General features: G+C 48.4%; 1 protein-coding gene and 3 long non-coding RNA genes across 7 annotated transcripts in view; 2 read left to right on the top strand and 2 right to left on the bottom strand.

Annotated features, from left to right (window-relative positions):
- Positions 1 to 26,534, top strand: part of MMP24 (matrix metallopeptidase 24) — a 52,580-nt gene that overhangs the window by 17,268 nt on the left and 8,778 nt on the right. For 3 of the 4 annotated variants that reach the window (XM_077951718.1, XM_077951716.1, XM_077951717.1), the window contains 5 exons: positions 5,616 to 5,764; positions 11,358 to 11,474; positions 13,098 to 13,402; positions 21,770 to 21,931; positions 25,143 to 25,357. In XM_077951718.1, the coding sequence (XP_077807844.1) occupies positions 5,709 to 5,764; positions 11,358 to 11,474; positions 13,098 to 13,402; positions 21,770 to 21,931; positions 25,143 to 25,357 (855 nt within the window). In that variant the 5' untranslated portion in view covers positions 5,616 to 5,708. Of the gene's footprint in view, positions 1 to 1,921; positions 2,143 to 5,615; positions 5,765 to 11,357; positions 11,475 to 13,097; positions 13,403 to 21,769; positions 21,932 to 25,142; positions 25,358 to 26,534 lie in introns of those variants that run through there. The other variant, XM_001100890.5, reaches the window with a different exon arrangement.
- On the top strand, positions 7,078 to 8,477 carry LOC144332144 (uncharacterized). Its single transcript, XR_013399918.1, has 2 exons — positions 7,078 to 7,210; positions 7,348 to 8,477. It is a non-coding gene; the product is annotated as an uncharacterized LOC144332144 (long non-coding RNA).
- Positions 9,517 to 15,419, bottom strand: LOC144332112 (uncharacterized). Its single transcript, XR_013399883.1, has 2 exons — positions 15,290 to 15,419; positions 9,517 to 9,907 (listed from the first exon to the last, which is right to left on the bottom strand). It is a non-coding gene; the product is annotated as an uncharacterized LOC144332112 (long non-coding RNA).
- On the bottom strand, positions 18,145 to 23,450 carry LOC144332108 (uncharacterized). The gene is made up of 2 exons (XR_013399877.1): positions 21,042 to 23,450; positions 18,145 to 19,709 (listed from the first exon to the last, which is right to left on the bottom strand). It is a non-coding gene; the product is annotated as an uncharacterized LOC144332108 (long non-coding RNA).

Below are 26,534 nucleotides of genomic sequence, written 5' to 3' on the forward strand. Positions count from 1 at the left end.
TCTGATCCATCCCAGTGTTTAGTTCTGGCCCAGACATTTGCCTATGACCTGAGTCCACAGATCCTGACTCCTGATGTGGCCGGGATAGACTCTGTGATGTTCGTAATGGATCCGGATGGGCTGTGAGATGCTCCTTGCTTGAGTATCCCAGAAAAGGAGCTGCATAAACCAGGTTGCCAGCTTTTCACTGAGAAGGAGCTACTTTTAAGTCCCCAGAGCACTGGAATGCTGGAGGAGGCTTATGTAGAAGACCCCCTGTTCCTCACCTCCTACCATAAGCAGGAATGAGGATTTTTAAATTCCATGCTAGCTTCAAGGTGGATGCTCAAAAAATACTCCACTGGCTGACTGGCTTGTCAGCAGTTATCTGTTCAGAGGTCCCTAGCTACTTCCCAAATGCTGTAATTCATCTTAGTCAAATTTTTAGAGAACCAATAGAGTCCGTTGGCAGATAGGGAGGCACTGGATATAGCTTAGGTTTGTACCACACCTCTTTTGGGGATGTCTTGAGGCAGCTTACAGATTAAAACATAATGTCTTGTGGCTCTACGCCTGTAATCCCAGCACTTAGGGAGGCCAAGGTGGGTGGATCACCTGAGCTCAGGAGTCCAAGACCAGCCTGGCCAAAATGGTGAAACCCTGTCGCTATTAAAAATACAAAAATTACCTGGGCATGGTGGCACATGCCTGTAATCCCAGCTACTTGGGAGGCTGAGACAGGAGAATCGCTTGAACCTGGGAGGCAGAGGTTGCAGTGAGCCGAGATAGTACCACTGCACTCCAGTCTGGGCAACCGAGTGAGACTCCATCTCAAAAAAAATAAATAAATAAAATTAAATTTTTTAAAAAACCATAATGTCTTTATGTAAGTCTTTGAAGGATGAAACATAAAATTTGGGGGTTGAAGGATGAAAAAAGTAATTGTTACTTCCAAACATCCCCATGCTCAACACATAAGCTATAAATTTGGCTGAAATGTTCCTGGGAGAAAGACAAAAAGGGAAATGCATTGGGTTATCCAGTGTTCCTTTTCTTATACCTTAAAGTATGCAGAATCTCCTATAGGGAAAGTACTTTCCTCAAGCTAAAGTCTAATAGAAAGTAATTGTGTTTGGTCCTAAGAAAGTTGAGTGAGAAGGTGAAGAGTATGTAATTCCATTTAGCCGTCATTTCTCCGCATCCACTCAGCACCAGGCGCTATGCAGTGTCCCCAGCCTTCTGGGAGATGCTGTCATATCCATAAGTCACCCAAGAGAAAGTAGACTTGACTGCAAAAGATGGACTGCCCTCCATAGGACCCACAAGAACTGGCTCTTGGTCCCAGGAGCACATGGGAGGGCAGGATGGCTAGATTTCAAAAAGCAAGAGTCAAATGGCCAGGCACAGTGGCTCACGCCTGTAATCCCAGCACTTTGGGAGGCCAAGGCAGGCAGATCACTTGAGGTCAGGAGTTCAAGACCAGCCTGGCCAACATGGTGAAACCCCATCTCTAATAAAAATACAAAAATTAGCCAGACAGTAGTGGCATGTGCCTGTAATCCCAGCTACTTGGGAGGCTGAGGCAGGAGAATCACTTGAACCGGGGGACGGAGTTTGCAGTGAGCTGAGATCATGCCACTGCACTCCAGCCTGGGTAAGAGAGCAAGACTCTGTCTCAAAAAAAGAAAAAAAAAATCCGCTCAGAATGTGCCATGCTCTCCCACATTTCCAGGCAATTGCACACGCTGTATACTTCAAGGCTTAGCTTAAATCTCATCTCTACCTGGAAGCTGTCCTTGAGTTCCCCTTTCTCTGTGGTGCTCCCCTCCCCACCACAGATAAGACACCCCTCTTTTGTTCTCCCATAGAACTCTGTGCACACCTGCTTTTTAGCATTGTATTTTTACTGTGGGTTTACTTGTCAGTCTCTGAGTTCCCTATTCATCTTTATTTTTTCAGAGCCTCACACGGTGCCTAGCCTGTAGTAAGTGCTCAGTTAATGCTTGTCAAATGCACATAATGAGCAGCTACCGTGTCCAGCACTGTCCTGGGCACTGGATGATTAAGCTACGGCCCCTTCCCTTGAGGAGGTTAAAGTCCCAGCACTTTGGGAGGAGGAGGAAGAGGAGGAGAAGGAGGAGGAGGAGGAAACTGATATGTAAAGTAATGATTCCAGTGCAATCTTATAATATCTATAATAGGGGATTTGGGGAGCATAGAAAGGAAGAAAATAACTTAGCCTGACACGTCAGGAAAGTCTTCCAGAGGTAGTAATTTATGGGCTGAACCTTAACATATGAAAATTTTTTTGCCAAACTGAGAAAAATATTAGGCAGAGGGAAGAACATGTATTAATACAAAGGCAGGAAAGAGAATCAATATTTAGGGAACTGCAAGTATTGATATTCTGTGCCATCATTTGGAATGGAAAGTATGTTTCAGATCCAATTGTGAGAGACAGAAAGTTGTTACTTTGTTGTATATGTTTCAAGGCTTTATTATTCTGACAATTTTGTTTGTATCATCAGATGGATTTTATCACAAGGCAGTAAAGATGTTATAGTCACCTTTGGTGAAGCAAATAATAACTTATTTATAGTTTCTGATCAGCCGCCTTATGAAAAACTGTTTCATTTGACTTATAATAAAAGACACATCCATAATTAGCCTGTTCATATAGACACATGAAACAAAAGCTATAGCTAGGAGGGGAATAATGCCATTTCCCCAGGCTCTTTTCCCTTCATTGGCTTATTTGGCATTCAGGATAATCCTCTGAGGATGGGAAACGGGCTTATCTAGATTCGAGCCCAGCATGTAGCTCCTGGAAGTGCTTCTGGGCTCAACAAATACACGGATGTTTTCCTCATTTCCAGCTGATGCCACACATATTTCCTGGTACTCTTGTGTTCCTGGGTCTCCATCCCCTCATGCTTTTGGGTGGGAATAATTTTTTGTTTGCTTTTTGAGACAGAGTTTCGCTCTTTTTGCCCCAGCCGGCGTGTAATGGCATGATCTCGGCTCACTGCAACCTCCGCCTCCTGGGTTCAAGCGATTCTCGTGCCTCAGCCTCCCGAGTAGCGGAGATTACAGGAGCCCGCCACCCCACCCAGCTAATTTTTGTATTTTCGTAGAGACGGGGTTTCACCAACAGTCAGGCTGGTCTCAAACTCCTGACCTCAGGGGATCCACCCACCTCGGCCTCCCGAAGTGCTGAGATTACAGGCATGGGCCACCATGCCCAGCCGGGAATAATCTTTACTTGCTATCCTTCAGAGTTGCTTGTTTGAGCTCCTTCACCCAAGCTTCTTTCAGATTCTCTTGCCTTTTTAATGTTTTTCTCCTCTTTCAAAAAAATCACTCCATGCATAAAACTTAGAAAACAGGAAAGCACAAAAAAGAAGTGCCTCATGATACTATAACCAAAGGATACTCAGTCAATTCTTTTTTATTAAAAAAAAAAAAAAAGTTATGATGTCATTTCAGACTTTCAGAAACATTTTAGAGAACAGGACAATTTCTTTAAATATTTATTTATTTACTTATTTATTTTAGAGATGAGGTCTCACTCTGCCGCCCAGCCTGGAGTGCAGTGGCATGATCATGGCTCACTACAGCCTCTTACTCCCGGGCTCAAGCGATCCTCCTGCCTCAGCCTCCCAAGTAGCTAGGAACATGGGTGCACACCAGCATGCACAGCTAATGTTTAACTTTTTTGTAGAGATGGGGTCTTGATATGTGGCCCAGGCTCGTCTCAAACTCTTGGCTTCAAGCCATCCTTTCACCTCAGCCTCTCAAAGCACTGGGATTATAGGCATGAGCCACCACACTCAGCCAACAAAGAATTCTTGAATGCCCCTCACCCAAAACTATTAACATCTAACTATACTTACTTTATCTGTCTCTCTTCTGTCTCTGTCTCTCTCTTTATATATATATAGACATATATGTATATTTCTTTTTTTTTTTTTTAAGACAGAGTCTTGCTCTGTCACCCAGGTTGGAGGGCAGTGGTGCAATCTTGGCTCAGTGCAGCCTCTGCCTCCCAGGTCCAACCGATTCTCCTGCCTCAGCCTCCTGAGTAGCTGGGATTACAGGCATGCGCCACCATGACTGGCCAATTTTTGTATTTTTAGTAGATATGGGGTTTCATCATGTTGGCCAAGCTGGTCTCGAACTCCTGACCTCAGGTGATCCTCCAGCCTCAGTCTCCCAAAGTGCTGGGATTTTAGGCGTAAACCACCGTGCCTGGCCATATACGTATATTTCTGAACCCATTTAAGAATAATTTGCTAGCCAATTGTTACCTGGGCCAAACAAAAAAAGAATAAGTTACAGATATTATGCACCCTTATGTCAGCCTCAATACTTCAAGTGTGTATCTCCTAAAAATCAGGAATTCTCCTACATTTTTTTTTTTTTTTTTGAGACAGAATCTCGCTCTGTCGCCCAGGCTGGAGTGCAGTGGCCGGATCTCAGCTCACTGCGAGCTCCGCCTCCCGGGTTCACGCCATTCTCCTGCCTCAGCCGCCCGAGTAGCTGGGACTACAGGCGCCCGCCACCACGCCTGGCTAGTTTTTTTGTATTTTTTAGTCGAGACGGGGTTTCACCGTGTTAGCCAGGATGGTCTTGATCTCCTGACCTTGTGATCTGCCCATCTCGGCCTCCCAAAGTGCTGGGATTACAGGCTTGAGCCACCGCGCCTGGCTTTTGTTTTGTGTTTTTTTTTTTTTTTTTTGAGACGGAGTCTGGCTCTGTCGCCCAGGCTGGAGTGCAGTGGCCAGATCTCAACTCACTGCAAGCTCCGCCTCCCGGGTTTATGCCATTCTGTTGCCTCAGAGCCCCCCCCTTCACCCAGTAGCTGGGACAACAGGCGCCCGCCACCTCGCCCAGCTAGTTTTTTGTATTTTTAGTAGAGATGGGGTTTCGCCGTGTTAGCCAGGATGGTCTCGATCTCCTGACCTCGTGATCCGCCCGTCTCGGCCTCCCAAAGTTCTGGGATTACAGGCTTGAGCCACCGCGCCCGGCCTCCTACATAATTTTTATATATGCCTTTCTAGGTTTTTTTCTATGCATACATCATTTATTTATATTTAAATAAGATCATGCATTGTTTTATTTATATTTATTTATAGTGGCTTGCTTTTCTGGGGGGTAGCAATACATATTGTATATAATCTCCTGCCTACAAATATTCTACAACATGGTTCTTCGTCAGGCTTTGATAGTAGACACAGTGGGTTTCTGGGTGGCAGAACATTTTCAAAATACCTCTCTGTATCACAGAATTAACCGTGCTGTGCTTTTCCATGTCTAGTCCAATATAAGTGGAAAACACTGAATAAATGAGTAAAGAGGCAGGGCAATGGAAAGCTCTGAATTCAAATTTAGTCTTTATTCTGTGGCCAATAGAAATCCAATGAAAGGTTTCTAGCAGGAGAGGACGCCAGTAAAAGCTGCTTTCTGGAGGTTAATTTGACAGTGTCTGCAGGGTGGAGTGAAGGAAGAAGAACTCAGAGCATGAGTCCGGGAGTCACTGGGGTCAAATGATCCCTCGTTTTAAGGGCACATCTCTGCCCAGGTAGAACAGAGCCTTTCCCAGCATAATGCATCCTTTTCTTTCATGTGTCTTTCAGAACTGGTTAAAGTCCTATGGCTATCTGCTTCCCTATGATTCACGGGCATCTGCGTTGCACTCAGGGAAGGCCTTGCAGTCAGCAGTCTCCACTATGCAGCAGTTTTACGGGATCCCAGTCACCGGTGTGTTGGATCAGACAACGATCGAGTAAGATTTGCGTAGGACATTGTGCCTTTGAACTTGCTGGACTTACATTTGGGTTCACATTTTTCATGGCCTGTGTACACCCCATGCCCATCCTCCCTTCCTATCTTTTATTCCTGCAGTGCCATCCTGGGAGAGAATAATCTCAATGTGAGTGGGGGACGTGCTGGGATGGGAGTCCAGCCCTCCCATTAACTTTCCATGTGACCTTGGAGACAAGTTGCTTAACCCTTCTGGACCTCAGTTTCCTTATCAGTACAACGAGGGATTGGGTTGTAGATGGGCTCTTAAATCCCCTCTGGCTCGAATAATTTATCTGTGGGTCACCCTCTGGAGCTCCCTGCAATGTACATGTCTCATAGAATACAGAAAATGCTTGAATGATAATGAGTTGGCTCCACTTTTTCCATTTACCAAACATTTGCTGGGTGCCTGCATGTGCCTGTCATCCGGCCCTCCAGAGGCTCACCATTTAATGACAAATACAGTCATCGAGCCACACCAGTCTAGAGCTCAGAAGGAAACAATGAGTTTTGGGGAGACACTTGGGAGGTAGTAACACTTAGGAGGTAGAAAAAAGCCATGAGGATGGTCAAATCACTCAAGGAGAATGTAAAGATTCACTGGCAGGTGCTGGGGATGGCACCCCACAAAGCTAGCCAGGAAGGGGCAGCCAGAGAGGAAGAAGCCTGATGTGATGATGTGATGCACTGTCATGATGCCACATGGTGTGGGGTGGTCAGTGGGGCCAGCTGCTCCAGAGCCCTCCAACAGAAGCACGGCTGAAAGTTGTCTGCTGGGTTTAGTGACAAAGAGGTTGTTGTTAACCTCAGCAGAATGGTGGAGATGAAGTCAGATTGAAATGGGGAGAAGCGGGGGTGAGGAGAAGAGGTAGCAAGTGGAGGAAAGACATTCAAGAAGCTTGACAGGGAGGTGGGGAGAAATGGGTAGCAGCTAGAGAGGATGAAGTTTTGTTTGTTTAAGAAGGGGGAGAGTTGAACAGGCTTAAACTTGCTTAAGAAAGCTATGAGAGCTGTTTAAGAAAAGCCATTCACATCATTAAAGCATGGAAAAGAGCAGGAGTGAGTTTCCTAAGGAGGTGGGAAGGGAGGGGAGCCTGAGGCAGGTGGAAGGAGCTAGCAGGGCTGGGTGAGGATGCAGGAGAGTTGGTGGGAGGAAGAACAGGAAATGCACCCAGTTGTGGATCAAGGATCAATTTGACGTAAGTCACTCCTGGACAGAATCATCTCTCTGGGTCTCAGTGTGTTCATATGCAAAGGGGAGTGTTGGATTATGGCTCTAAATTCTAGATTCCACTTTTTTTTTTTTTTTTTTTGGATGAAATGGAGTCTCAATCTGTCACCCAGGCTGGAGGGCAGTGGCGCAATCTCAGCTCACTGCAACCTCTGCCTCCGGGGTTCAAGCGATAATCCTGCCTCAGCCTCCCTAGTAGCTGAGATTACAGGCATGTACCACCATGCTGGCTAAATTTTTTTGTATTTTTAGTAGAGACAGGGTTTCATCATGTTGGCCAGGCTGGTCTCGAACTCCTGACCTCAGGTGATCCACCCGCCTCGGCCTCCCAGAATGCTAGGATTACAGGCGTAAGCCACCATGCCCGGCCTAGATTCCATTATTTTAAGCATCTGAGCTTTTAAAACTTGACGAGTCTGGGGTTTTAGGATCCTAAAATCCTGTGTGAACATTTCCTATTCCTAGGATTCTCCGATTATGAGAGTGTGAACTTCTTCTCCTGTGATGATGTGATGTTATTCTGTGATATGGACTCCTTGGCCTTGTGGTCTCCAGAGTGGGCTGGTTAAAGAGAGCCCAGCCACCTTTCAAAGCTGAGGTTATTTTGAGGGCTTTGCACAGGCCTCATGGCAGTGCATCCTGGGGCAGAAGCACTGGTGTCTCTGCTGTGGCACCACCTGGCCTTGGGTTTTACTCTGTTCCAAAAAGCCCCAGGCCTGTTGGATAGCGCTCAGAGAGTGGCAGGTGGATGGTGAAAGGAGGAGGCAGAGGGAACGATCCGAGGGAAAAGGATGGCATTTCCCACTTTCAGTTCTGCCCACACCTCCTTGTAGGAAGGTGGGGGTGTTGTGCTCTGGAAGCAGGGGAAGGAGGAAGCCAGTTGCACTTATTAATCCAAGACCTGAGTTGGGGAGTGTTCGGGGTAGAATTTAGAGCCCCAAGTTGCAGCTCCAGCTCTGTGACCTTGGGCAATGGCTGCCTTTCTCTGAGCCTGTTTCCTCCCCTAGGTGCCTTCCAGGTCTAACTCAGCCAGAGGTGGTTCTTGGTTCTCTTCCCAGGGACTGTTAATGAAAGGAAGCTAGATTAGCCATTTAAAGTACTATGTTTGAGTGTCTACCTTGGGAAATGTCACACATTTATTCATTCACCCATTCATTTGGTCAACAACATAGTTCCTCTAGCTCAACTTTGTGCTTAGCAGTGACAGGAAAAAATAAAAGTTCCAAGCTTTGTTAAATTGCATTAATTAATAGTTCATTTTTTTCATTCAACTAAGTTCCAGTCCTGCCTTGCTGATTTCTGTGTTTTGCAAGGTACTGGATTTATCTGTGGATTGTTTCCCTCATCTGTGAAATGGGAATAATAATTTCTGTTACCTCACAGTGTCGTTTTGAGAATCAAACTTTATTTTATTTTATATTTTGAGACAAGGTCTCACTCCCCTCACCCAGGTTGAAGTGTAGTGGTGCGATCTTGGCTCACTGTAGCCTCAACTTTCCAAGCTCAGGTGATCCTCCCACCTCAGCCTCCCTAGTAGCTGGGACTACAGGCACGTACCACCATGCCTGGCTAATTTTTTGTATCTTTAGCAGAGATAGGGTTTTGCCATGTTGCCCAGGCTGGTCATGATCTTCTAGGCTCAAGCAGTCTCCTGCCTCAGCTTCCCAAAGTGCTAGGATTATAGGTGTGAGCTACTGTGCCTGGCCAAGAATCAAACGTTTTAAAAGAATGTGCTGGGTGCAATGGCTCACACCTGTAATCCCAGCACTCTGGGAGGCCAACGTGGGCAGATCACCTGAGGCTAGGAGTTCCAGACCAGCCTGACCAACATGGTGAAACCCCGTCTCTACTAAAAATACAAAAATTAGCCGGGCATGGTGGTGCACGCCTGTAATCCCAGCTACTACTTAGGAGGCTGAGGCAGATGAATTGCTTGAACTCGGGAGGCAGAGGTTGCAGTGAGCTAAGATTGCACCACTACACTCCAGCCTGGGCAACAGAGTGAGATTCTGTCTCAAAAAAAAAAAAAGAAAGAAAGAAAGAAAGAAAAGAAAAAAGATAAATACCTGAAACTGGGTAATTTATAAAGAAAAGAGGTTTAATTGGCTCAGGGTTCCACAGGCTTTACAGGAAGCATGGCTGGGAACGCCTCAGGAAACTTTCAATCATAGTAGAAGGCAAAGGGGAAACAAGCACGTCATCACATGCCTGGAGCAGGGGGAAGAGGGAGAAGCGGGAGGTGCTCCACACTGTTAAACAACCAGATCTCATGAGAACTCACTCGCTAGCTAACAGCAGAACAGCAAGGGGGAAGTCTGCCCGCATAGCCCAATCACCTCCCAGCAGGCCCGGCCTCCAACACTGGGGATTACAGTTCGACAGGAGATCTAGGCAGGGACACAAATCAAAACCGTATCACCTGGTAACAAACAGATATCAGGATTTACGTAATTTCAGGCACTGAGCTACCTTTTGGGGACACAATGATGAATAGGACATAGTTCCTGTCCTCAATTTACCATTTATTAGAGGAAACAGACCAATAAATTTTAAATCACAACACAATATAATAAGTGCTGCAGATAATTATGTTCCACATCCCACAGTTGTTTAGCCACCTCTTTTTTTTTTTTCTTTTCCTGTAACGGCATTTCACTCTTCTTGCCCAGGCTGGAGCACAATGGCACAATCTTAGCTCACTGCAACCTCCGCCTCCCGGGTTCAAGCAATTCCCCTGCCTCAGCCTCCCGAGTAGCTGGGATTACAGCCATCTGCCACTACGCCCAGCTAATTTTTTTGTATTTTTAGTAGAGACAGGGTTCCACCTTGTTAGCTAGACTGGTCTCAAACTCCTGACCTCAGATGAGCCACGTGCCTCCGCCTCCCAGAGTGCTGGGATTACAGGTGTGAGCCACCACACCCAGCCTGTTTATTCACTTCTTGAACAAGTCTAGTGAAAGAGAATTTGCTGTCTTCATGCTATGCCATTCTACCGTTGGATAGTTGTGATTCATTCAGTCAGTCAGTCAGTCAACAATAATTATTGAACCCCTTCTGTGTCAGGCACTGTGCCAGCCCTGGGGATACAGGCAAGGCTCCTGTCCTTATGGAGCTTAGAATCTGAGGAAAGAGACAAAGAACAAACAAGAAAGCAAATGCATAATCTAAGTTCATGAGTGATAAATCCTGTGAAGAAACATTAAGCAGGATAAGCAGATAGCAGTGGGTTGGGGCCAGGGAAACTATTTTAGATAGAGAGGACGAGGAAGTCCTCTGTGAAGGGATACTATTTGAGCAGAGACCTTAATGAAGTAAGGGAACAAACCACATGCAGAAGAAGAGTGTTGCAAGTAGAGGGAACAGCAATGCAAAGACCCTGCCATAGGAATAGGCTTAGCATGCTCAAGGAAAAGCAAGAAGGTCGCCATGACTGGAGCTTAGGATATAAGGGGAGAAGGATGACGATGTTCTTGGACAGGTATGCAGGGGCTGGGTCATGTGGGGCTTTGTGGGTCAGGATGAAGAGTTTGACTTTTATTTTTAGTTTGACTTTTTTTTTTTTTTTTTTTGAGACGGAGTCTCTCTCTGTCACCCAGGCTGGAGTGCAGTGGCACAATCTTGGCTGCAACCTCCACCTCTCAGGTTCAAGCGATTCTTCTGCCTCAGCCTCCTGAGTAGCTGGGATTACAGGTGTAAGCAATGCAGCTGTCTAATTTTTTTTTTTTAATTTTTAGTAGAGACAGGGTTTCACCGTGTTGGCCAGGCTGGTCTCGAACTCCTGACCTGAGGTAATCCACCCGCCTCGGCCTCCCAAAGTGCTGGGATTACAGGCGTGAGCCACTGCGCCCTGCTGAAGAGTTTGAATTTTATTCTAGGTGTTCGGGGAAGTCGTTGGAGGCTTTTAACCAGGGCAGGCTGTGATCTGATGGCATTTACAGAGCATTTTCACATGTACTTTCTCCTTGAAGATGCACCTCCACCTAAGAACAACAATAACTAGAGTTCTCATGTTGCAGAGGAGGAAACTGAGGTTCATATTGGTTCAGTCACTTGCCTGGGGGTCCTATGACTAGTGGTGGAGCTGGAATTTATCAAGCCCATGTATTCTGATTCTCAGTCTTTATACCGCTATGTTTCCTCATCTATGATTGTGAGTGCATGAATTAATGAATCAATTAGTCAATCATGTTCCTGTTGGGGTCCGTCTGAGCCAGGGTCCCAGAGTGTAGATTGAGGAATGCACATTGCTTTCCAGACTGGAGCTGGGGAATATGCAGTCCCTTCCTAGAGTGTTCAGTGACCACAGTGCATATGCGCGTGTGTGTGTCCTCTCTCTGCCCAGGTGGATGAAGAAACCCCGATGTGGTGTCCCTGATCACCCCCACTTAAGCCGCAGGCGGAGAAACAAGCGCTATGCCCTGACTGGACAGAAGTGGAGGCAAAAACACATTACCTACAGGTGCTTCGACTCCCCCTCTTCCTCCCTGCCTTTGGCTCCCCCCTCACTCTGTTTCTCCTGGCCTGAGTTTCAAAGGCTCACAATGCAGGGGGGCCTGGGGATCAGGCTCACAACACAGGCCAAGGGCCAGGCATGTGGCATCAGCATCAGGTGCTGACAGCCCATAACTTTGTCCTCCTTGTGGCTTCCATAGGATGCTGTGACTCCAACCTCAGATTTGTTTGGTCCTCTGGGGGTTCTTAGTTGTGCTCTGTTTAGATGCCTATAGTTTTTAGGTTACAGAAAGTGGGGTATGAATGGTTTAGTAACTTTCAGCTGTGACAAAGAACCATGGCTTGCAGTGAGCTATATCATGCCACTGCACTCCAGCCTCAGTGAGAGAGTGAGACTGTCTCCAAAACAAAACAAATGAAACAAAAACCACAAAACAAAACAAACAAAACCATGGCTTAATTCAGTCTCCTTATCACTGCCTGCCAAACCTCATTCCCTCTCATCTGGATCCTCCCACCCCAAAATCCACCTGATGGACTTCACCTGAGATTCCCAACACAGCGTTCCAGTTGTTTCTTAAGGAGTACAAAGAACTGGGACCTGAATCATAATAGTGTCATATTCGACTGTCTGGAGGAACAAAGGGCAGAGCAGGATCCATCTCCAAGCCAGATCAGTGGCCCAAGAACAGAGATGACGGAGCCCATCACAGCAGACTCAAGCACCAGAGTGGGGCTGGGGCAAGGGCCAGGTACTGAGCAGGCTCAGGTGGGGCTGGGGCAAGGGCCCAGGCATGGGCAGGCTCAGGTGATTGCTGGTTGGCACTTCTCAAGGCTCTGCTGTCATCTCAGGTGGATCCCTTGGGTGCAGAGGCAGGACCTGAGACAGAGATCCTTAGAGTTGAACTAAGGGCTCTCCTGCTGACAAGCGCTCCCTACAGAGCGGGACTTTTTTTTTTTTTTTTTTTTTTTTTCCAGAAATCTGACAAGACAAGGAAACTTAAGAATCTAGGTTAGAAACTGAATAGACTCTCGGGTCTCTTGAAGGGGTAAAGTGGATCAAGAGAAAGAAGCACTGGGTTCTAACCCAACTCTGAGTAACTTCTTTCACTCAACTTCTCTGGGCCTCAGTTTCCTTACGTATGGAGTAGGTAGAATAATCCATGCCCCAGAGGGTCACAGGACAGAGAACCCATAACGACAACCCATGATGGTGTTTTGTGAAGAACCATGCAGTATGAACACAGCAACCCTAAAGAGCTAAATCTATAATGGATGAAATCAGATACCGGCTAGCTTCTAGGGAGACAAGCCAAAGATTGGTGCCAAAGATTTTTAAAGAGACTTTTCACTTAAACTCCTATTATTTGAATAGCTTTATAACTTTTATAAATGAAAGTATTTTGTATTAGAAAAAAAACCTTAAAATTCAGAAAATGCCATCTGACTGAGGCAGGGTGGAGATCCAGAGCTCTGCCTGCTCAGCCTCTTCTTCAACCCCTGGGGCAGCTAAGCAGAATTCTAGGGTTCAAATTCAGATCACTGAGCCACATTGTCTCAGATATCTATTTTAGCTCTGCTATTCTCTGACTCTCTGATCTTGACTAATGATCCTCTCCTCTCTCACCAGCATTCACAACTATACCCCAAAAGTGGGAGAGCTAGACACGCGGAAAGCTATTCGCCAGGCTTTCGATGTGTGGCAGAAGGTGACCCCACTGACCTTTGAAGAGGTGCCATACCACGAGATCAAAAGCGACCGGAAGGAGGCAGACATCATGATCTTTTTTGCTTCTGGTTTCCATGGTGACAGCTCCCCATTTGATGGAGAAGGGGGATTCCTGGCCCATGCCTACTTCCCTGGCCCAGGGATTGGAGGAGACACCCACTTTGACTCCGATGAGCCATGGACACTAGGAAATGCCAACCATGATGGTAAGGCCATGAGGGGACAGGGGTCAGTCTTAGGCTGCTCAGTTGTTGGGAAAGAACTTGGAGGACATCTTAGATGAGTTTCCTGCTTTCTAGAGCCTCTTGTCCAAGAACTAAGACCGTAAGAGGGTGGGAACTGTGATTTCTGATAATATTCAACATTCGATCCACCAGAGCCAGGGCCATGGAGATGAGTCAGGTCACTTAGAAGATAGTCCGGTTGGCAGGAGAAAAGTAAGGTTAGACCACGAGTAAGAAGATAAAGTAATGAACCAGAGGCTGAAGAAAAAGTTTAAAAGGGGTTGGGCGCAATGGCTCATGCCTGTAATCCCAGCACTTTGGGAGGCCGAGGCAGGTGGATCACCTGAGGTCAGGAGTTCAAGACCAGCCTGGCCAACATGGTGAAACCCTGTCTCTACTAAAAATACAAAAATTATCTGGGCGTGGTAGCAGGTGTCTGTAATCCCAGCTACTCAGGAGGCTGAGGCATGAGAATCGCTTGAACCCAGAAGGCGGAGTTTGCAGTGAGCCAAGATCGCACCATTGCACTCCAGCCCAGGCGACGAGTGAAACTCCATCTCAAAAAAAAAAAAAAAAGGTTAAAAAGCATTAAAGCTGAAAGTGGGGTCTGAAAGTGGTAAGCTCTGGCCTGAATGATAAGGGCTCCAAAAGCCATCTTATGAATGACACGACTGGCTCCCTCCTTTTTCACCCTCACATGTGAGTATCAGGCCCTGAAATTATTCTGGCATCCTTGGATAATTTACCCTGCACCACTATGGTTCAATGAATATTTACGGAGGCAGAACCAATACCGTGCAGCAATACTAATGATACCCTGCAGGTTGCCAAAAAGTTCCTCGTCAATATTTACTCACAAGGCACATGCTTAGTACGTAGGCAAGTGTACATTATTATACCCATTTTTAAGATGAAGAGTTGGGGCTCAACTGGCAAAGCTGAAAGGTGACGATACAGGTATTTAGCCCTGGTTCAACTACTGGCTATGTGATACCCTCAGTCTCCTCGTCTGCAAAGTGAGGGGCTGGATTAGGTGATTGCTAAGGGCCTTCCAACTCTAACAAACATGATACAAAGTCTTGCAAAGACCGAGGGAGCTGAACATTTGAAAAAAATGGCATGATCTCTGTCCTCTGGCAGTCCAAAGTCAGTCTAGCAGGGCAGTTACGTGTGCACATAAGTAACCCTGTCATAGACAGACACTACCCAAGGCTGTAGCAGAGGTACCAAGAAAATACAGTAGGAGTTTGGAGGAAAGACGGACAGAGGAGTGTGGTTTTTGGATTATAATAGATGACAATTAGTGGGTATGCTGGTGTTCTAAGGCCCGTGCCACGTGCTTGCCACCCATTATGTGTGGAAACTATTATATCTATTAAATATATTATAATACATAATGAAATTTATATTAAGCAATATATAAAGTGTAAATATATGATGTAAAATTATTATAGGTAAATATTGTTATCTTCATTTTACAGATAGGTAAACTGAGACACAGAGAAACATTAAGTAACCTACCTAAGGTCCTATAGTTGGTGAATGGTGAAATAAGGCTTTGAACCTGGGCATTATGGCCCTGGAGCCCATGCTTTTAGCCATCATGCTAAGCTTCCATGGTTCTCAAACTGTAGGGCACAGCAGAATCACCTAGAAACTAGAAATCACCTAGAAATTTTCAAGAATGTAGATTCCAGGCCAGGCACGGTAGGTCACACCTGTAATCCCAGCGCTTTGGGAGGCCAAGACAGGTGGATCACCTGAGGTCAGGAGTTCAAGACCAGCCTGGCCAACATGGTGAAACCCCATCTCTATGGAAAACACAAAAATTAGCCAGTCATGGTGGTGGGTGCCTGTAATCCCAGCTACTCTGGAGGTTGAGGCAGGAGAATCCCTTGAATCCAGGAGGTGGAGGTTGCAGTGAGTCGAGATCACGCCACTGCACTCCAGCCCGGGCAACAGAGATTCCATCTCAAAAAAAAAAAAAAAAAAAAAAAAGACTGCAGATTGCTGGCCCCTAACCTCTTGTCATTCTGATTCTCTGGGTCCGGGGTAGGACCTGGGAATCTGCAATTGGTCTAATACATTCCTGGGGCGTTCTGATGCAGGTGTTCTATCACCATGAGAAACGCTGTCTTAATACCTAGAGTTTTCCTACCTGGCCTGATCATAAGAACCAGCGGGGGTTCTTGTTATAAATGTGGATTCCCAGGTCCTTCCCACAGAGATCCTGACTCTTAAGCTGAAACAAGCTTGGGGAACACTGGGCATCCTTTTCTCCTGCCCTGCGGCTGCCCAGGCTGAGAGCAGACTCTCAAAGCTGGTTTCCCCAGAGGCCATGTTTGGTGTCTATAGGTGGGCATCACCTCCTTGAGAACATATCATTGCATGCATCAGGGATTGGCAGCTCTGGGGTTATCGGTCAAAGGTTGGACCAGGAGGTGGTTTGGCCAAGGCTCAGCCTAGGCAAAGTCATGAACCTGTTAAATTGTTCTTTGTCCTCTTCGTTCTTCAGATTTTTGTCCTTTTTCCTATCGAACTCTATTTCCTTTGCCCTGGTGTCTCTCCTGTGTGTCCTGCATGTACTTTCTGGCTCTCTGCGTACCTATTATTTATTTCATTCTTATTTTTGGATGGGTGTCAACAAATGGCTGTCTGTGCTAACAGATAAGATGTGAGGAAAAGAGAACTAACATTTTTGAGGCCCTGTTATGTGCCAGGCACTGTTAGCTGATAAGGTTTTAGTTATATTCCTGATAGAGACAAATGAATGTTCAAAGAGATGTCCAGAGGAGGCAATGGGAAGACACTCCCACTCCTCTGCCCTCCCCTTCTGCCCAGCACTGGGGGTGTGCACTGCCCACACCTGCTCCTTGCTTTTGCAGAACTTGTTGAACCCAGCCCCCAAATCCCAAGAGCTGCTGGTGTGTGTGGGAAGGACCTGGGACCTGTGGATAGGCACCATCCCAGCACTTCTCCCATCTGTCCCACCCCAACTTTCATGAAAGAGTGAATTCTGATAGAAATTCCAAGATTGTTGATGTCTTCTTTGGATAAGAATCAGGACTTTGCTCTGCTCTGGAAAACCAAGCAGGAACTGTCCAGATGCAGCTCAGGACCACAGCAATCGACCCCTGGATGGTGAACTGGAATGCAGTGACGGCAGGTTTTGGGTGAGAGGAAAGGAACCAAAAATTTATTGAGCATCCATATATTATCTCATTTAATTTCCACATAGACTCAGCAAAGGGGTGGAGTTTCCTGGGAACTTTTTGAACTTACTAGCTTACTTCTTTTTTCTAAACTCTCATTATGGAAAATTTCAAACTCACAAAAGTAGGAGGAATGATTCTATAATCTCCCAGATACCCATCACCTGCCTCAGCAATTATCACCGCTGTGGCATTCCTATTTATCTACCTTTTTTTGGCTGATGTATTTTTTTTTTTTTTTTTTGAGATGGAGTCTCGCTCTGACGCCCAGGCTGGAGTGCAGTGGCACAATCTCGGCTCACTGCAAGCTCTGCTTCCCGGGTTCACACCATTCTCCTGCCTCAGCCTCCTGAGAAGCTGGGACTATAGGTGCCCACCACCACGCCCGGCTTTTTTGTATTTTTAGTAGAGACGGGGTTTCATCGTGTTAGCTAGGATGGTCTTGATCTCCTGACCTTGTGATCCACCCGCCTCAGCCTCCCAAAGTGCTGGGATTACAGGCGTGAGCCACCGTGCCCAGCCTGGCTGATGTATTTTAAAGAAAATCTCAGGCATATTAACATTTCACCTTTAAATACTTCAGTATACACCTCTAACAGATAAAGGCTACTTTTTAACATAAGCACACAATCATTATCAAGCCCAACAAAATTAACAATAATTTTTTTAAATCTAATACCCAGTTTGAGTTCACTTTCCCAAAATACCTCAGAAATGTCTTTTATAGTTGTTTGCTTGAATCAGGATCCAAACAAGATCCATACACAGGGCTGACATGTCTCTTAAAGCCCTTTTTATTTAAAACACTCCCATTCTACACACACGTTTCCCTCCATATATTTGTTGAAGACACTGGGTCATGTGTCCTGAGTATAATCATTTGGCATGACTAGAATCAAGTTCACTTTTAATATGTCTCTCTTCCCCATAATTCCAGAATGTTGTTCATTAGATCTACAGGCCTGACTCGATTCAAGTTCAATTTTTTGGCAAGAATACTTCCTAGGTGGTGCTGGTACTTCCTATTCACATCAGCAAACACATATGATGCAGACTGTCCCACTTTCAGTGATGTTGAAGTTGAGCATTTGCTTCAGGTTGTGTCAGCCTGACCCACCCATTATACAATTCACCCGGAGAACTTAAAAAAAAAAAAAAAAAAAGATTGCCTACGTCCCAACCCAAACCTCCTGAATCAGAATATCTTCCCCACCTCCTCCATGTGTTTAAAAGGCTCCCCTGGGCCAGGTGCGACAGGAGCACTGGAGTAATCCCCAGCACTTTGGGAGGCCAAAGCGGGCAGATCACCTGAGGTCAGGGGTTCAAGACCAGCCTGGCCAACATGGCAAAACCCCGTCTCTACTAAAAATACAAACATTAGCCAGGCATGGTGGTGCATGCCTGTAATCCCAGCTACTTGGGAGGCTGAGGCAGGAAAATGGCTTGAACCCAGAAGGTGGAGGTTACAGTGAGCCAAGATTACGCCACTACACTCCAACCTGGGTGACAGAGTGAGACCCTGTCTCAAAAATAAAAAAGAAAGAAAATATCTTTAAAAGAAAAATAGGAAATTCACCCCATTGGAAAGTGGCAGAGCCAGGTGTGACCCCAGGACTCTGCATTTTTAAGTCACCACAGGTGGTTCTGCTGCAGGTGGTCCAAGTATTTCCCTCGGTAAAATATGGTGCTTTTGGCACTATTCCATCCTAGGGGCTGTCACCTCGCTCTTCAACACAAAGCTTGTCCTCAAGGAACCCACAGTCCTGGGGCAGCGAGCATGTGCACTAAAAGCGATCATGTGGGTCGGAAGCGGTCAGTGCCATGAAGGCAGTTCAGAGAAACTGCCCGGAGGGCACAGCAGAAGGAGCACTTACCTCCAGCTGGGAAGTCAAGGAAGGCTTCCTGGAAGATAGGTATGGAGCTGAACTTTGAAGGAATCAGGTTATTCCAGAGGGAGGGGCAGCACTGGCAAAAGAACAGAGGCAAAGGGAAATGCTGTCACCTTTTGTGGGGCTGGGGGAGTTAATGAGATGGGAACCACCAAATATGGAGATCCTAAAAGAAAGAAATGAGGTAGAGACAAGGTCCACTTGAGTAGCTGAGTAGACTGCTGGGGACTTGCTCAGAGGCCCAGGGACTTACAGGAACACACCCTATCAGGGGTGCTGGTGCTCACACACAGCTCAACAGGACCCTGCTAATGAAGGGTAATATTTCTGCGCCAGGAGCCAGTATGAGCGCATTACACACCCTGCCCCATGAATCTTCACCCCCATCCCTATGACGAAGGTGCCATTGTTCCTTCTGTCTTCCGGAGGAAGAATTTAAAATGTCACACTGCTAGGACATGGCAGAGCTGGGATTCAAAACCAGGCAGTCTGGCTCCCAGAGACTGCATTCCTGACCACTCTGCTTCCCTGCCTCTTACCCTCTTAAAGAGTGAAGGCCCTAACAGCCTCCTGCCCATGGAGCATGGGGTCCTCATAGCAGGCCTCTCCTCCTCATACCTCTGCCTTCACCTTACAAGCTCAGGGAGTCCTCCTGCCCCTGCCCCACTCCCTCCGTCTCCCCTACAGGGGTCTCCTGGATTTCTGTGCAGCAGGATGCTGGCTCCCTGACTCTTCCCTTCCTTCTGGTTCCTGGACCCAACCCACAGGCCTCTTTCCTTTAAGGGGTCACTCCTATTCTCTGCAGCCCCAGAACAGGGGTTAAAAGAGCAAGAGACAAGGCTGCGGACAAAGGTTTCGAGTCCCCCACGGTGCTCAGAGCCCTGTTCCCTGGTTCCCAGCTGAGCTCCCTGTGAACAGCCCCTGGGGAAGAGCCTGCTCAGGAGACAGAGGCCCTGAACAGCTTGTCCCAGGTCATAGAACAGCCCAGGAGGACAGCCAGGACTGGACCCCAGGAAGCAGAGCTGCCTTCCGCTGGCTCTAGCAGTTGCTTTTGTTTGGGATGGAGCTCAGAGATGAGCTCACCCTTCCCTGCTGCCAGAGGGGCCAGGACCTGAGGAAGGAGCTGGGGGCGGCCTGGCCCTCTCATGCCAGCAGAAGGCCAGCCCCAGGCTTTTGGCCAACCTTGCACTGATCTTGCCCATCCCCCTTCCTTTCCGTTGCTCAAAGGTGGCTTCACAGAAGACACTGGTGGTGTCAGTAGTGTGGCAGGCATGTACTGCCCGTGGCCTGGGTCTGCCCCATAGGGTTCGTCTCTCTTCCGGAGACCTAAGCCAGAAAGGCCAAACAATCCCCACTCCCATGTGACCTTAGGCCAGTGACGCTGGGGCCGGAGTGGGCAGTAGGACTCCAGACCACCTCCTAGGTTCCTGGCAGCCTCCCTGGACTTAGAGGTGGTAGGAATGGGCCGAGCCATGCCTTAGGGCCAGAAGATAAGAGACAGGGCTCAAGGGGCTACAAATGCCAGAGGTCAAGGCAAGCAAGGGTCTGACACTGGGCAGACAGGAGTCAGGGCTGGCGATCAACAGCCTACCTAAGTCCCTGCCCCCTGCATTTTCTCCCCAAAGCTGCGGTTACTTCATCCCCCTAAGTTCAGGCCTCCTTGTCCTGTCCTAGGCATAATACAGAAGCCCAGGGGAGTTGGCTTTCAGAGGATCTGGTTGCTGGTGCTCCACCGGCCTTGTGCTTCCTTTCTAGTCAATGGGCTTCCTCCAGTAACCAAGCTTCTGTCTAATATAGGATTACAACAGCTGCCACTCTGTGCCACACCACACACTTCACATGTATCTTATTCAATCTCACACAGCCCGGTGAGGTAGGTCTGATGCCCCCGTTTTACGAGTAAGGACACTGAAGCTTAGGGGTAGCCCTGCTGGCCATATTCACAAACCGGCAGGGGAATGAAGGTGATCTGTGCCACTCAGGGGCCCGAGCTCATAACCACCATGCCATGGAGCTGCCTCAGTTCCACCCTCATGATCCTGTGTCCCACTGCCAGGGCCTGGAGTGTGTTTGCACCTACACTTGAATCCCTGCCTCAATCTTAGCCAACAGTTCTGTTCTTCCAGAACCAAGGTCCTGCAGAGAGCTGCCCACGCCTGGGCCCCGCCTGCCCAGGGTCTCCTGAAGCTCACTGCCAGTTTGCCAGGACTTGCCCTCTTTGTCCCCACTCCCTCCCCTCCACCTCAGGGCCTTTTTTTTTTTTTTGAGATGGAGTCTCTGTTGTCCAAGCTGGAGTGCAGTGGAGCGATCTTGGCTCACTGCAACCTCCACCTCCCAGGATCAAGCGATTCTCCTGCCTCTGCCTCTAGAGTAGCTGGTACTATAGGCGCAGGCCACCACATCTGGCTAATTTTTGATATTTTTAGTAGAGATAGGGTTTTACCATGTTTGCCAAGCTGGTCTCGAACTCCTGATCTCAAGTGATCCACCCTGCTTGGCCTCCCAAAGTGCTGGGATTACAGGCATGAGCCACCGTGCCCAGCCAGCTCAGGGCCTTTTCATCTGTCACCTGGCCCCCAGCATCTAAACAGATCCCCCTGCCCCAGGTCTTGTTCCCTCTAATCCTCCCTCCAACTGCAGCCGGAGTAATTTCATTGGATCACACCCCCACTCCTGCTTAAACCCCCCACTAGCCAAGAAGCTGATCCAAATTCCTTTGTATGGCATTAAGCACCCTGCTTGCCAGCCTGGCTGACCTCATCTCTCTCCGGCCCTCCCCTCCTGCTTTGTTCCAGAGCCAGGTGGAATGAAACTGCCTGTCCCTGGACCGTGTTTATCGCATTCCATCCGCCAGGAATGTCACCCCCACCCTTCCTCTCCTGCCCCCGAATCCGTTCTCCTGACTAACTTCTGATCCTTCAAGACTCAGCTTCAGCTTCATCTTTGTGAAACTTTCCCTGAACATCTTCCCCCAGGTTTAAATGAACCCCCTCTCCTCAGAATCCCCGCCCGACCCTCCCAGACATTCCTAAAGCACCCAGAGCCCTCTGCCTCACTTGTGCTCTCTCTCTCCTTGTCTCCGCTCTGCAGAGAAGCCTGGGAGGCAGGGGTTGTGTTTGATTTCTCTGTATGTCCAGCACGGGGCCTGGCACAGGGACTGTGCTCGGTGTTTGCTGAGGTAATGGGTTGGCTGACCGACTCATATCTAAGCAGGTGCCCTGGGCGCCTCCCCACACTCCTCTCCACAGGAAACGACCTCTTCCTGGTGGCTGTGCATGAGCTGGGCCACGCGCTCGGACTGGAGCACTCCAACGACCCCAGCGCCATCATGGCACCCTTCTACCAGTACATGGAGACGCACAACTTCAAGCTGCCCCAGGACGATCTCCAGGGCATCCAGAAGATCTATGGTGTGTGGCAAGGAAAGGGAGGACTGCTCCTTCCTCGGGGCTGGGCTGTGACTGCCTACCTGTTGTGGGGTAGGGGACGAGGGAGGTGGACGTTGCTATCATCAGCACTGCTGCTGTTTCTCTGACTGTGTGTGACCTTTACAGACTTCCAATGGCTTTGCCTGGCCAGAGGGCAAGGCTTCCCCTGGCACACCTGGGAAAGCTAGGGGAGGGTCTGAGCTGTAACTGAGAGGGACAAAAGTGAGGTGAGGGCCACTCATTCCCTCTCCTTTATCCCTCCCCTTCCACACTTCTCCCCACCCCTTCATGCTTCGCTCCCTCCCTCCTACACCAGATGGTGACTGAGCACTCCCACAGGTTCCACCTCTAGCCAGGCAGGTTCACATATCTGCAGGAGTAACGGTGATACAGTAGGATGGGGACTATAACCAGAGCTTTGTTCTTTAAAAAGAGAAAATGAGGGCCAGGCATCATGGCTCTTGCCTGAAATCCCAGCACTTTGGGAGGCCGAGGCGGGTAGATCACTTGAGGTCAGGAGTTCGAGACCAGCCTGGCCAACATGGTGAAACCCCATCTCTAACAAAAATATTAAAACAAACAAACAAAAAAATTAGCCAGGTGTGGTGGTGGGCACCTGAAATCTCAGCTGCTTGGGAGGCTGAGGCAGGAGAATCACTTGAACCCAGGAGGCAGAGGTTGCAGTGAGCCGAGATCACACCATTGCACTCCAGCCTGGGCAACAGGGCGAGACTCCGTCTCAAAAAAAAAAAAAAGAAAGAAAAAGAAAGAAAGAAAAGATGAAAGATGAGAAGCTACTGCTTATCTAGGTAAGATATGAAAGGCCTCCTACACACCTCTCTCCCAGTTCTGTTCACACTGGTATGTGAGGTTCTCGTTCTGGTCAAGTCAGGTGAGATACGAAGACCAGTTTACTTGAGCAAATGCTTGTCAAGACAGCACAGGCGCCCACAGCCCCCAGGCTATGGAGCACAGGAGGAGGGCTCCCTCTGGAGGAGATGACCCAGCCAGAGCCCTGGAGGACAGGCAGGACCTTCACAAGCAGAGACCAGGTGGGGGCTGTGGGTCCCAGAAGCTATTCCAAAGGTAGAACAGGATCTGCTGACAGATCAGACGTGGGATGAGAGGAAGGCGGGAGAGTCAAGGATGACCCCAGGGTTTCCAGTTTTTGTAATTGTGAAGCAATAGGGTCCACCAGTCTGCAGCTCAAAAATCTAGGCTGGAGGCCGAGGTGGGCAATTACCTGAGGTCAGGAGTTCAAGCCCAGCCTGGCCAACATGGCAAAACCCCATCTCTACTAAAAATACAAAAAAATTAGCCTGGCATGGTGGTGTGCGCCTGTAATCCCAGCTACTTGAGAGGCTGAGGCAGAAGAATCGCTTGAAGCTGGGAGGCAGAGCTTGCAGTGAGCTGAGATCGTGCCACTGCACTCCAGCCTGGGTGACAGAGTAAGACTCCGTCTCAAAAAAAAAAAAAAAGAAAAGAGAAAGAAAAAAATCTAGGCTGGGATATTTATTTGGGGTCTTTGGTGTTCAGTACAGTAACCACTAGTCATGCACAGTAATGCATTTAAATAATAAATTTAAATTTATATTAATTAGGCTGGGTGCGGTGGCTCAAACCTGTAATCCCAGCACTTTGGGAGGCCAAAGTGGGAGGATTGCTTGAGGCCAGGAGTTCGAGACCAGCCTGGGCAACAAAGTGAGATCCCTGTCTCTACCCACACCAAAAATATGAAAATTATAATTTCAGTAATAGTTCTTTAGTGTATCTCAGTCACACTAAGAACTAGTCATTCATCGTAAGAGCTCAGTAGCCATATATGGCTGTGGCTAGGGGCTACTGGAGTGAACGATGCAGATATGGACAATTTCCATCATCACAGAACACCCCAGTGGACAGCTCTGACACAGGTCTGTAAAGCCATGAGCCTGTATGAAACCACCTAGAGTAATGATCCTCAACTTGGCTGCCCTTTGGAATTACCTTGGGTTTCTAATAAAAAAACACAGATACCCAGCCCTCAGCTCTAGAGATTTGGTTTTATTAATAGTTGGGGATTGGGCGCAGTGGCTCACACCTGTAATCCCAGCACTTTGGGAGGCCAAGGTGGGTGAATCACTTGAGGTCAGGAGTTTGAGACCAGCCTGGTGAAACCCCATCTCTGCTAAAAAAAAAAATTACCTGGGCGTGGTGGCACATGCCTGTAGTCTCAGCTACTTGGGAGGGTGAGGCAGGACAATCACTTGAACCTGGGAGGCAGAGATTGCAGTGAGCCGAGATCGTGCCACTGCACTCCAGCATGGGGGACAGAGCGAGACTCCTCCTCAGGAAAAAAAAAGTTAAAAAAAAAAAGAAAAAAAAAAGAAAACAAAAAAAAGTTAGATAGCTGGCCTGGTGCTTCCTGAACATCCAGTTTGAAAAGCTCCCCCAGGTGATCCTAATATGCAGCCCAAGTGGAGAAGCACTGACCTAAGGACGAAAATGTAGAGACAGAAGAGAAGAGGACCAGGGGTATGCCAGCCTCTAGAGTAGGGCAGATGGGGACAGGCAGCCAGCAAAGGAGGCTGAGAAGGAACAGCCCATGATGCAGGAGGACAACCAAGAGAGTGTTTCAAGGAAAGTGTTTCTATAAATCTTGCTGCTCAAAGTGTAGTCTTCAGACCAGCAGCATCAGCATCACCTGAGAGTGTGAAGGAATGCAGACTCTCAGGCCCTCTGAGCCCTTATCTGCATTTTAGCAACATCCCCAGATGATGCATGTGCTCATCAAAGTCTGAGTCAAGCAACCATTGGATGATCTTGGTGGAGCAGCTGGAGTGGGTGATGGGTAGAAGCTGCACTGGGCTGGGAAAGAGAATGAATAAAGTGGGTGAGGAAGTGGGGCCAGTGTGTGTGAAGGGGGCAAAGAGGGTATGGCCTAAGGAAGAGCGCTGACCTAAAGAAGGATATGATTGCTCTGTAACAGGGGAAAAGAGAAGATATAAGATTCAGGGGTAGAAAGTTGAGAGTCCCATTCTAATGGCTATTTTCATCTGTTTTCTCAAAGACTGGGGGAGTTAAACTGGGGAGAGGGAACAGGAGGCTGGACTGGGACAGACCTGTCTCAGAGTTGCCTGGGTGATGCTGAGACAATGGCAGCGGGAGGCGGGAAATGGCTGCCCCCTCTCTAAGATGTAGCTCCTCTCTCCAGGACCCCCAGCCGAGCCTCTGGAGCCCACAAGGCCACTCCCTACACTCCCCGTCCGCAGGATCCACTCACCGTCGGAGAGGAAGCATGAGCGCCAGCCCAGGCCCCCTCGGCCGCCCCTCGGGGACCGGCCATCCACACCAGGCACCAAACCCAACATCTGTGATGGCAACTTCAACACAGTGGCCCTCTTCCGGGGCGAGATGTTTGTGTTTAAGGTAGGGCCAATGGATTGGCACCACCCAGCTGGTCCCTGACCTTTCCTCCTCCTCCTCCACACCACGGAGCTGGGAAAGGCTCCTGATTTGGGATTTGGTTACCATGGGGCCTGGACGGGAGCTGGCCCAGTGGCCAGGGTATGGGGTCTCTTCCTGATGCTGCTGGGAGTGAATCACAAGGTGAACCAACTTGTTTCCAAGAGGGAGGGGGAAAGATGGGTGATCCCTCACCTCCCCAGGATTAATGCTGGGAGAAAGTGCTGGAAGCTGGCTTCTGGTCTGTGACCTTGACTAAGCGAGTCACCTCCCTTCTTGGGACCTCAGTTTCTCCATCCGAAACCTGGGGGAGTCATTCCTCTAACAAAGGGTGTGTGAAGATCCAGTGAGCGTCCGGCTCTGAAGATGGCCAACTTGGAGTGGGGGCTAGGTCAGTGGTGGCTGAGTCTGACTCCAGACCCTACCAAGGCTTGAGAAGCTGCTACTGGCCAAGGTATATCTTGTCATCTGTCCTCCATCAGCCATGGACTGACAGGGTGGCAGCCTGCTTGACGTGTTGCAGGTTGGGCTCTCGGGGAACGAACTCTGAAATGGGGTCTGGAATGCAGGATTTCGATTAGGGAGTACTTTCAGAATCACCATTTGTGAGAAGGAGGAGAAGGAAGCAGGACAGGAAAGAGGGAGAGGTTAAGTGGCAACAGAGGCCCATGGCAGCCTCAGCCACCCCCGCAGGGAACTCTGGAGCTACGGTGGCCTGTCAGTCAGCCTACGTTGGGCCCAAAATATCTGGAACATTATAACCCCTACCTCATTGAATCACTGGAGGAGGAAGGGCATCCAGCGATTGAGAAGGGCTCTCTGGAGCAGAGAACATCCCCAAAGGGGCTGACAGTTGAAACCTGCCTGCTGGCCACACTCCTGGCCACTGGGGCAACAAGCCCTTCTCTGAAGGGGATCTGGGCAGGGCGGCTCCATCACACGGGGTGGTGAAAGAGGCTGCCTCGCTCCCCTCGTGGAGTTATCCCAGCACGCGCTGAGCGCTGCGTGGGAATCGGGCAGTGTGGGTCAGCCCCAATCTGGCTTCTCACTGAGTGGCTCTAGGCAAGTCACCTGGCCTTTCTTAAGACTCCGTATATCTCAGATCAACTTAACAGAGACATGAAAGTCAAAATAAGGTCAA

The sequence above is a fragment of the Macaca mulatta genome, chromosome 10 (assembly GCF_049350105.2).
Source record: "Macaca mulatta isolate MMU2019108-1 chromosome 10, T2T-MMU8v2.0, whole genome shotgun sequence".
Taxonomy (NCBI): Eukaryota; Metazoa; Chordata; class Mammalia; order Primates; family Cercopithecidae; genus Macaca; species Macaca mulatta.